General features: G+C 39.9%; 1 protein-coding gene across 1 annotated transcript in view; it reads left to right on the top strand.

The window, feature by feature from the left end:
• Positions 1 to 11,937, top strand: part of TERF1 (telomeric repeat binding factor 1) — a 57,719-nt gene that overhangs the window by 27,713 nt on the left and 18,069 nt on the right. The window contains exons 5-8 of the mRNA XM_023727738.1: positions 4,408 to 4,557; positions 5,331 to 5,443; positions 8,941 to 9,000; positions 10,530 to 10,621. Coding sequence (XP_023583506.1) covers positions 4,408 to 4,557; positions 5,331 to 5,443; positions 8,941 to 9,000; positions 10,530 to 10,621 — 415 coding nt within the window. The remainder of the gene's footprint in view (positions 1 to 4,407; positions 4,558 to 5,330; positions 5,444 to 8,940; positions 9,001 to 10,529; positions 10,622 to 11,937) is intronic.

Raw genomic sequence — 11,937 nt, 5'->3', positions numbered from 1 at the left:
GAGGCCGAGTCGGGGTGAAGAAGTGTGGGGGGTGGGAAAGCGTATATCGCCAATTACCGGTTTTGTCTCCTGCTGGAAGCTCCGTGAGGCTGCTTTCTCGTACGCCCTGTTTGCTGGTCTCCGATAGGAGTCCAAGATGGTGGATCTGTGCTGCGTTAGCTGGTAGGGGACCTCTGCATGAATCTCTCCTCGCTCGCTGTTCTCTGTCAGTTTTATCACTCCATTTGGTGCTTGGCCGAGTTCTTTATCTCTTCATTTGATGTTTTAGGGTTTCAGGATTGTTGTATGCTCTGTTCCGCTTTGTTTTTTGGATCTTTGCTGTGGAGGGACGGCGTGGTGCTTCTGCCTAGAGTGCCATTTTGCCAGAACCTCCTCCTCCTGCTCTTTGTCGAGTGTTGTTTGCTTGATATATTTTTTTCCATTCTTTGAGTTTTAGTTTGTTTGTGTCTTTAAGTCTCTGGCGTGTCTCTTGTAGGCAGCATATAGACTGTTCGTGTTTTTTTACCCAATCTGCCACTCTCTGTCTCTTTATTGGTGCATTTAGTCCATTTACATTCAGCGTAATTGTTGATAGGTATGCATTTAGTTCTGTCATTTAGATGTCTTTTTTTGTATGTTGTTAACAGTTTCTTTGTTCCCACTTAATTTTCTGTGCTGAGTCATTTTTCTTTATGTATTTTCTTTCCATCCTTTTTCATTTTTGTTGATTTTGTGTTTGCTGAGTCTTTATATTTTTCTAGTTATTTATTTTGACTTGTAGAATTGTTAGTTTCCTTTGTGGCTACCTTAATATTTACCCCTATTTTTCTAAGTTTATACCAGTCTTTTATTTATTTATATTGCCTTGACTTCCTCTCCATATGCAAAATCTACGTTTGTATTTTTTAGGTTCCTCTTTTTTGTTGTAATGTTGTCATCTTTTATATGTTGACATCTGTTGCCCTATTTTCAGTGTTTTAGCTTTGATTTATTTTTGTGACTTCCCTATCTGGGTTGATATCTGGTTGCTCTGTCTTGTGTTCTAGTCTTGGGTTTCTAACCAGAGGACTCCCTTTACTATTTCTTGTAATTTTGGTTTGGTTTTTTGCAACTTTCCTAAACTTCTGTTTATCTGGAAATGCCCTAATTTCGCCATCATATTTGAGAGACATTTTTGCTGGTAATATAATTCTTGGCTGGCAGTTTTTTTCCTTCAAGGCTTTATATATGTCATCCCATTGCCTCCTTGCCTGCATGGTTTCTGCTGAGTAGTCCGAGCTTATTCTTATTGACTCTCCTTTGTAGATGACTTTTCGTTTATCTGTTGCCACTCTTAAAATTCTTTATCTTTGGTTTTGGTAAGTTTGATTATGATATGTCTTGGTGAGTTTCTTTTGGGATCTACCTTGTGTGGGGTTCGATGAGCATCTTGAATAGATATCTTGTCATCTTTCACAATATTAGGAAAGTTTTCTGCCAGCAAATCTTCAACAATTCTCTCTGTATTTTCTATTATCCCCCCATGTTCTGGTACTCCAGTCGCTCGTAGATTATTCCTCTTGATGGAGTCCCACATAATTCTTAGGGTTTCGTCAGTTTTTTTTAATCCTTTTATGTGGTTTTTCCTCAAATAAGTTGGTGTCAAGTGCTTTATTTTCAGTCTCACGAATTCTGACTTCCGTTGCCTCAATTCTGCTCCTGTGACTTTCTATTGAGTTGTCTAATTCTGAAATTTTACTGTTCATTTTCTGGATTTCTGATTGCTGTCTCTATGGATTCTTGTAGCCTGTTACATTTGTCATTATGCTCTTCTCTAACTTTTTAAATTTTCTCTATTGCATGTTCTGCGTTTTGCTTAATTTCCTTCCTAATTTCTTGAAGATTTCTGTATATTAATCTTTTGTATTGTGCCTCCAGTAATTCCAAGAAATTTTCCTCCTCTTGAAAATTTCTAGGTTCTTTATTTTGGGAGCTTGCTGAAGCCATCATGGATTGATTGTCTTTTTATGTGATTTGATATTAACTGTTGTCTGAGAGCCATCAATAAGTTATTATATTCATTTATTTTATGTTTGCTTACTGTGTCCTAGCTTCTTGTTTTGTTTTGATATGCCCAAATAGGCCACTCGTGTGAGCTAGCTTGATTATTGGCACCTTTGAAGCTGTAATATCCTGTCACCAGGTGGTTAGATCTGTTACTAGGTATAGAGCTCAGGAGTCCGCCCACTCCTCCTTTATGGATTCAGCTTAGGTGCCCAGATAGATAGCCACCAAGTGTGTGGTATAGGCTCTCACTTACAGTCCTAGACAGGCATGGGTGATTGTTGTAAGCACAGGCGTCTGGCTGCGGCAGGGTGACACCCTCTGAGCAAGGCAGGGGGCTGAGGGTCGCCCCCAAGTGTCCAAGAGGAAGGCATGTCCTTGTTCCCTAGAGTGCGTAGGTGGGTGGATTTTGCAGCTGGATTATGAGCACCGAATGCTATTGGTTGTAAGGACTTGGGGGCACCTCTTATTCATGGGCCCCTATTGCAGGTGGCTAGGTGGCGTGGGTGGAGCCACCAGTCCTGAGGCCCCTGATGTGGGTAGGTGAAGACCCTGCAGAATGGTCAGAGCAGTGTCAAATGTCAAGAACCCGCCACTTCACAGTTGAAACAGTTGATGTTAGAGTTCTGGTATATACCCTGTTGTACTGCAGTAATGAGGGCCTATGCCGTTGAGATGGGCCCTCACAAGTCTATGCGGGGGGAAAGGCACTCAAAGTCCACGGATCCTTTATGCCTGTGCCTAGGCAAAGGAGCTTGTGCCTACCCTGGGTTCCTGGCTTAGGGGAGCCGGCAGTTTATTTTTTTCTCTGTTTATTTGTTCACTCTCCAAGGCATGGAGAATGGCTCTGGGCATGGGATGGATCATACTTTTGGCCCATGGGACTCTGCAATTGCTGAAGCTGGTCTGGGACCCAGTGCAGAGCAGGGAGCGGGGAGATAAATGGGAGAGAGGTTTTTCCCTAAGGGAGGGCAGTACACAGTTACTTATCTTTCGCCGATGAGGGCTGCTTCTAGACTCTCTGGCACTGGGTCTCTCCCACTGTGGAAAACGCACCTCCCGAGCACTGCCGCTTGCCTGCCTCACCGCTCACCCCCAAGCTGTTCAGGCCTGAAGGGCTCAGGCTCTCGCCCGGTCAGGTCTGGCAACTCCTTACTGCTTCCAAACTGTCTCTTCCTCCCGCTGCCACTCAGTCCAGTTCCTCAACTCTGCCTTTGATGTTCAAGGCTCCCAGATTGCCATATATAATCAATTCAGTTGTTTTTTCGGGTCTTTGTTGTAAGAGGGTACACGGGAAGTGTCTGACTACTCTGCCATCTTGGCCCCACCTCTGTAATCAGAAATTCTAAATTCAGGGTCATGGTTACCTTGAGGAGAGGAAAGTCCTGTGTCATGGATTGAATTGTGTCTGCCAGAAATATGTGTCAACTTGGCTAGGCTGATTCCCAGTATTGTGTGGTGGTTCTCCATTTTGTGATCTGATTACTGTCCATTTTGTGATGTGTTGCAAATCCTAGCCTCTATGCCTGTGGTTATGGTCCCATTTGGGAGTGAGCTGTCTATTATGTTATTGAGGCAGGATTAGGTCATGTTAATGAGGATTAGGATGGGATGCAACACCCTTATCAGCTCACAGCCCTGATCCATGTAAGAGGAGTTTCCCTGGGATGTGGCCTGCATCACCTTTTATCTTTTAAGAGATAAATGGAGAGAGAAGTGAGCAGAAAGGAAGGAACCTGCTGCCACCAAGAAAGAAGAGCTGGGAGCAGAGTATGTCCTTTGGTCCCGGGGTCCCTGTACTGAGAACCTCCTAGACCCAGGGGAAGATTGATGCCAAGACACATGGAGATTTGCAAGGAAAGCCAGGCCCACGGATGTTGAAAGGAGACAAGGACCTTCCCCTACAGCTGACAGAGAGTGAAAGCCTTCCCCTAGAGCTGGCGCCCTGAATTTGAACTCCTAGCCTCCTAAACTGTGAGAGTAACTTCCAATTTGTAAAACCATCATCTATTTGTGATATTTCTGTTTAGAAGAACGAGATACATAAGACAGGCTATAATCAGATTATGATAGTTAATGGATTTCAACTGTACTGATAATGTTTTATTTCTTAAGATGGGTAATAGACTCTCAGGATCATAATATTTTTATCCATTTATATGTGTCCGAAATATAAAGTACTAAAAAAAAATTGGCACCAAGAAAAAATCAGTAAGAAAAAATACATCAGTGGACCATTTAAAACAAAGGAGAATTTTTAAAAGCTCTTAATTGTGTCTCCTTGTGTTTATGTTTTTAGTAGTATGACTTTTCAATAAATGACATCTCGTCTTTATAATTTTGTGTGCTTTTTGTGTTAATGTATTTATTCTTTGTTTTCCTTAGCCTTTAAAAAGAAAATTGCTTACAATAATCTCTCAGAAAGATGCATTCCATTCCATTTTTCAACACTTCAGCTACAGCCACATGATGGAGAAAATTAAGAGTTATGTGAATTATGTGCTAAATGAAAAATCATCGACTTTTCTAATGAAGGTATAGATATTATTTCAGAGAGACTTGACTATGGTCAGGAAAAATTGCTACAGTAACAAAATATTTGAAATAGAAGTATCTTAAAACTAATCAGAATTTTAAACTTTGTTATGGTTTTGTAGAAGAATGTGGCAAAATGTTGCAATTAATGAATCTAATTTAAAAGTATATGGGTGCTCTTTGTAGTTCCTTTTATAACTTTTCAAAATTAAAGTTGGGAATTTTTAAAAGAATTTAAAATGTAGGGGTTACTTAGACTGAATTAAGAAATAAATAACATTTTTAATTTAGATAAAATTTAAAGAAATTTTTGGAAAAGTAAAATGGGATTGAGGGATCTTTTAAAAAAAAAATTTATAACATTTTGTCTTGGCCTCGAAAGTTTTAAGTTTATATGTAATTATAGTGGAACATCTTGATTGATGTGAGGTAATTTTAAAATATCTAGAATTTTTGTTGATTCTTTAAAGTAGCCTTTTATCTTACCATTGCTTAGAGAGCATTATGTCATCAAATACACTCACAGGGAAAGACCCCTCCATAATGCATGTAAACCAAGGAGGTAGCTAAAGTAGCTGCTGGCAGTGTAATAATTCATAGGTACTAGTTAAGATCACAAGGAAGTACCCTTTGTTGGCTTAGGAACAGATACTTTGGATAGAATTATCTTAAAAAATTAGAAAATTTATACTATTTATTTAAAATGGCTTAATTTAAAAAATAAAATAAAATGGCTTAATTAATTCGTGCCTACTCCCATCCTCCTTTTTAAGGCAGCAGCAAAAGTAGTGGAAACTAAAAGAGCAAGGACATTAACTTCTCAAGATAAACCTAATAGTAATGACAGTGAAATGGAGACTCCGGATAATTTGGATATAGGAGAAAGGTTAGTAAATCATTAACTGATTTTTTTTGTGGGGGGGGGCAGGGGTTATCGATGTACTGTGTTTATGTAAAAGTGATGCTAATGAGCTATTATTAAAAGTGATCTTATTGATAACTAACATTTGGATATTGGAGTACTCTGGAGTTACTTCACTACTTGTGCAAATTCTGCTATATGTGCTAAGCAGATATCAAAAGTGCAAAAAAACTATCCTTTAAATAACATAGATAATTTCACTTATCATTTTTAGAGAGTGTGTGCTTTGGAATGAGGTGGTTCTTAGATCCCACATGCCCTCATTATATGACTTTCTCACTGTACTGAGGGTTATTCTGGCATTTGAAAAGCATTGTCATACATCTTCTCTGAGGGGAAGCTAATCACTTCATCTTGTATCAACTGAAGAAGTAGTGATTTGCTCCAATGCTGGAGGAAAACAGACTGTGTCAGTCGTACATATGAGAGACAGTAGTTCAGTCTTACATTATTTCTTCTTTGGGTATTTCCAGTGGTGATTTTTACAGAATTGATTTTTACCTTTTGCCCTGGCTTTGAAAACTAACCTTCCTGAGGAAGATACAACTCTATCATTAAAGACCTTCTTTTCTGCTGAACCCATGGTTCATTCCCTCTATTTTTCCACCCTTATCCAAAGGCCAGATGGTCAAATCCCTGTGGTCTCTGGATGGATCTGTTTGGCAAGGGATGTAATGTTATTGTTTTCCCTTGGGACCATGACTTGCTAGCTGCAGGGACCCCCATCGTATCTACTTATTTGGGGGTGAAGATTGGAGTCCAGGTTGGATGTACACTGCATTTGTCACACCTCCGGACTGAGGCTTAGCTGTCTTATAGTGGTCCCTCCTGTTGTGTCCACGTATCAGACCATGACCTGCTTCAGCTGGTTCCTCTCCCAAGGCTGTATTGAAGTCTTATTTCTAAGACCATTATGAAAAGTAGAGATTTCATTTTTATTGGCTTGATTATTTCATTTTGTTTAGAAACTCACAGTTGAATAAATACTAAGACCCACAACATTTTGGCCTAGCCTTCCTGTCCAGTATAATGCTGCTGCTTTAAATAAAATTAGGTTACATGAAAACTTATTATGGTTCTTGCAGATAAAGAGCAAATTTCATATGCATGTACCTTTTTGTGTGTAGTACCACCAGTTGCTGTCGAGTTGATTCTGACTCCTGGCAACCCAGTGTGTGTCAGAGTCGAACTGTGCTCCATAGGATTTACAGTGGCTGATTGTTTGAAAGCAGATCGCCTTGCGTTTCTTCTGAGGTGCCTTTGGATGGACTCAAACCTATTTCTGTTAGCAACTGAGCAAGTTAACCATTTGCACCACAACCTACTTTAAATGCTGTCCTAGACGCAGTTCAATCTCAAGTTCAATCATGTGTCTAAATGGTACTCTTAATGTTCTTCTTTGCCTCTCTGTGCCCTGACTCTCCTTCTTCACGTCTTATATTCAGTTGTTCCCCTAAATCTTATGGGTCCTATCTCAGAAATGCCGCTAATCCTTTCTTACCATTTTTATTCTAGATTATTACATAGCTTTGTACCACACCAACCCACCTTTGACATGACTTCCAGAGTTAGATCGCCACAAAAATATTCTGTTTAAATAATTTCTCGGCTTAAAAACCTCTGCTGGTTTCCTATTTCCTACTAGATGAATCAGAATTTATTGGCATGACTTACAAAGCCTTGCATAGCCCCTTTTTATTTTTTTTCATCTGTAACCTCATCTCTAAGCATTACTCCCTCTATGGCCACATATATGCTACTTTCTAGCAACACAGAACTTCTCTCTGATTTTCAAATACTAGGAGATCTACCCTTACTTAGTTCCTTCTATTTTGTATTCCCTTCCTTCTGTTCTCTCCAAGACAAGCTCTTACTTGCCATTTAAGGTCTAGCTCAAAGATCACCTCTGTGAAGTCTTGCCCAGCTCTCTGATCAGTTGTCACTTCTGTGCTCCTACAGCACCGAGTCACACCATTATAAAAGGACTTGTGTAGTAACTTATCTGTTTGCCTATCTGTATCGTTATTAGATTGAGAACTCTTGGAAGAGCCTTAATTGGCTTTAAAATATATTAATTAGCTTTGTGTCCTGGTGCCTAGTTCATTATCTGGTACACATAAAATTTGTGGTGCCCTAGCCACAGGCAGCAAACCTAAAATTGTTGTTGTTTGCTGTTGAGTCGATTCCAACTCTTAACGACCCTGTATGATAGAGTAGAACTGCCCATACGGTTTTCTAGGCTGTAGTCTTTACGGGAGCTGATTGCTAAGTCTTTTCTCCCGCTGAACCACTGGTGGGTTCGAACTGCTGACGTTCTGAGTAGCAGCCGAGCACTTAACCCTTGTGCTACCAGGGCTATCTCTAAAACCAAAATCTGAGCCAGGTTAAATAAAGATCAAGAATCAGGCAAATATCAAAGCCATCCTGGAAGCAAATAGAACCAGGGCAAGTGGGTGTCAAATTCACCAGTATCAGGACAGGAATCAGCAGGATTCAAGTGAAGCCACCATAAAATCAGATTGTGATTGCTGAGGTCAGACAAGTGCTGGAATGTGTGGAACCCTCCTGTAGAATCCAGACTAAATGAAATAAAGGATAAACGTTTTGTTCTGATGAAGTTTATAATCTATTTGAGACAACAAGAATTATGAATGTGAAACAGATTGGTGTTGTTCGTTGCTTTCGAGTCAGTCCCAAATCATGGCGACCCCATGTTGACATAGAAGAACTCCAGAGGGTTTTTCAAGGTTGTGACGTTTTGGAAGCAGATCTTCCAAGGCACCCCTGGGCGGGTTTGAACCGCCAGCCTTCCAGCTAGTAGTCAAGTGCCTAACTGTTTGCACCACCCTGGGACTCCGAACAGATAGTAGCAGCTGTTATATAATTCAGTGTTACAGTCTTATAGATAGATGTAAACGCTGAAGATGTCAACAGAGAAAGCTTCGCAGAGTGGTGTTGAGCAAGGCCTTCAAGAATGCCCACGATTTTTACAGGTGGATAGAAGAGTCAATGTTTCAGGAGAGAGGAATAGAACCAGAGAATGCACAGAGGTTTAATGGTCATGCTGTATTTGTGGACGCTAACTTGCCTACAACCAGGGGGAGGGGGATTTGTTTAAAAATTCAATTGGAGAATGTTGGGGAGGCCAAGAAATTAAACTTGAATGGACAGAAATAAAGAGCCATGGAGGATTTTTTGAAAGAGTGACATTATGAACGCTAGATTACAGCACTAACTAAGCTTAATTTATGTTTGGGGAAGCTTGATTTAATACCTCTTGTAAGCACATCTGGACAAAATTAGCCGTGTTGTAGTGGGCTGGATACGTCATAATGTTACCAGGGTTTCTTCCCAAAGATATTCTTTATAAATTGAAATATGACTTGACTATGTGGAAAGTATTATCCTTATAAAAATGTTTTGTTTGTTTACATCTTACAATTTTTTTTCTTCTTTTGAAGTGTTAGTGACAAACAGTCTGCGATAACTGAATCCTCAGAGGGTCCGGTATCCTTATTGAGGTGAAGTAAATTGACATTTTTCTTCATTTTTAAGATCTTTGATTGAAGTAACTCATGCAGACCTAAATATGTTATAATAACTACCATATAAATGGCATGGTTTAACAAATACCTCAGATAATAGATAGTTCCAGTGGCATGCCACTCCTAACTGTCTTGAAATTCCAGACTGTAGAGACCTGTCTCTGGGACCCTGAGTTGTTTAATATTGTTTCTACAAGGCCATTAGTGGAATGCACATGTAGGTAGTCCTTGAAAGCACATGTTTAGTAAACTCTTGCTTTGTCATAGAAACAAGGTTATGATGCTGGTGGGGCAGGAGGAGGGTGGGGGTTACATTTCTGATGAATGTCCCAAAATTCCAATTTTATGAAGTTACCTGAAAAATATTTTAATCTACTAGTAGCTATGATATGCAGTGTAATGTGTTCAGAAAGCAGAAAGTCTGCATGAAGGATTTTAGAGAGAGAGCAATTTGGGATGCTGAACTTTTGGAACCGTGGGAGGGCCTGGCCGACTTGGTGTGAAGGAGGTTATTGGAGATGAAGAACTGAGAGGCCAGGACGTTCTGTGGGATGTCCATGAGAACACTGAAATACTTCATGATAACAGCAGCACTTGAGAGCAGAGAAAGATCTGTGAATGATGAGAAGTGCTTCTGAGCGACTATGAAGAATGGTAGAAAGTAATACATCTTAACAGCATAAATCCTTAAGGGCTGAGGTTCCTATGGAAGCAGGTTCCTGAAAGTGGCATTAATGGGAAATAAAAACAATAGAAACCCACCTCTTGGACCCTGACGTTCACGGAGGGTAATAGATTAAATCAACCTGTATGTGAGAGAGCCACAAAAGAGGGAAACATTGTCCCCAGGGAGAGTTATATTTCAGACAAGGCAAGAAGTAGAGGGACTGGTGACGAGGTTGAGAATGGCATTCCAGAGAACACAATAGAAAGTTTTGAGAGGTTGGGAAAGGATTAGCAGGCTACATGGAGCATTTCTGAGATGAGCATATAGGTAAATAGGCCTACATTTTGGGTGGTGATATAATAGCTGCCCGGATTTGCAGGGTAGTCAGACAAGTGTATTCGACAATCATGTATTTCTAAACAGCCTTACCTTGCAAAAAAAAAGTCCTTTTTTGAAGCTATAACGGTAATCAAGTGATACCTGCCATCATGTAAAGAATTTTGGAATTTCTCTTTTGGGAGTAAATTTATAAGCCATAGGAGAGAATAAAACTCAATACTTTACAGTCTTGAGGACTCTTGGTCTAATTGGAAGGCCAAAAGAGTCTTGATTTCTGAGTGGATTAGATGGAAGAAATAAGTTTGTTACGGGGGAGAGGGAAGCTTGGCAGCATCTAAAGAGGCCAAAGGGTATGGGCTCTCAGCAAGGAGAGCACCAAAGGAAGCAGGCCAAAGTAAAAGAAGGTCCTAGAACAGATACTAAGACAAATCGCCTACCTTTCTTCTATAGCTTTGCTAGTCTTTCTGGAACCTTTCACAAGCTTTCTCATTTTCTTCAGGTCCCACAAGAATCTCTTCTTATCTAAGTTTAACCATGGAAGCCAACTACAAGATCCTGATGAGAAAGAGGAAAGAATGGAAACTCTTCAAAGTGAGTACTATAGATACCATCTTAGAAGAATAGGATTGGGTGTGTGCCTAAAAGTCCTCCAGGGTTGACCTCACCGCCACGCACAAATGCACACTTCAGAGAACTGAAGCACAAAGACGTTAAATGCGTTAACTTCATAGGGTTAAGTAGAGGTGGTGCTTAACTTAGTAAATTATTTTGACTGCTTAGCTTAGAGTACTTTTGTTACTATAGTGCACTGCTTTTCTACCTTAACTGTATTCAGCGTGAACTTCAAGTCATAACTTTTCTGGAACATAAATGCATAGAATGTTTTCTGTCTGCCTTCCTTAATGCATTCATAATTTATTATCCTTGTGAAAGGCATTGCTGGATTTAAAAAACATGCAACAGTAATAATAAAGCTTCTTAAAAGCCATTCATAATTATTTTCAATTATAACTTGATTGTAAGTTCCTTTTAGATATTGTATTCATTCAACAAAAGAATGTTCCAAGTACTGTACTAATGCAGAGATTTTGTTGTTGTTGAGTGCCGTCGGGTCAATTCCAATTCATAGTGATCCTATAGGACAGAGTAGAACTGCCCCATAGGGTTTCTTAGGCTGTAGTCGTGTGTGTGTGTGTGTGTGCGTGCGTGCGCTTTAGATGAAGGCTTACAGAGCGAATTAGTTTCTCATTAAAGAGTTAATAATACACATACTGTTTTGTGACGTTGGTTGACAACCCCGCGACTTGTCAACACTCCCCTTCTCGACCTTGCGTTCCCCATTTCCATTTGTCCAGCTTTCCTGTCCTCTCTTGCCTTCTTGCTTTCTCATCCTTGCTCCTTGGCTGGTGTCGAATACATGGTTGGGCTACGTATATTACTGTTTGTTTTTTGGGCCTGTCTAATCTTTGGATAAAGGGTGAATCTCAGGAGTGACTTCAGTACTGAGTTAAAAGGGTGTCTGGGAGCCATACTCTAGGGATTTCTCCAGTCTCTGTCAGACCAGTAAGTCTGGTCTTTTTTTGTGAGTTTGAATTTTGTTCTACATTTTTCTCCAGCTCTGTCTCTATTTTTTTTTTTTTAATTGTACTTCAGGTGAAGGCTTACAGAACAAATAGTTACTCATGAAACATAGTACACATATTGTTTTATGACATTGATTAACAGCCCCACAACATGTCAACCCTCTAACTTCTCAACCTCTGTTTTTGGTGAAAATACACGTAGCCGAAGATACACCATTTCAAAGATTTCTACATACACAGTTCAGTGACATTGACTATGCTCTTCCAATTGTGCTGTTATTCTCACTTAAGATGAAGGCTTACAGAACAAAATAGTTTCTCATT

This window comes from Trichechus manatus, unplaced genomic scaffold (genome assembly GCF_000243295.1).
Source record: "Trichechus manatus latirostris isolate Lorelei unplaced genomic scaffold, TriManLat1.0 scaffold00018, whole genome shotgun sequence".
Classification (NCBI taxonomy): Eukaryota; Metazoa; Chordata; class Mammalia; order Sirenia; family Trichechidae; genus Trichechus; species Trichechus manatus.
Note: the sequence above shows the minus strand (reverse complement) of the source record. Positions and strands in the feature narration are given on the sequence as shown.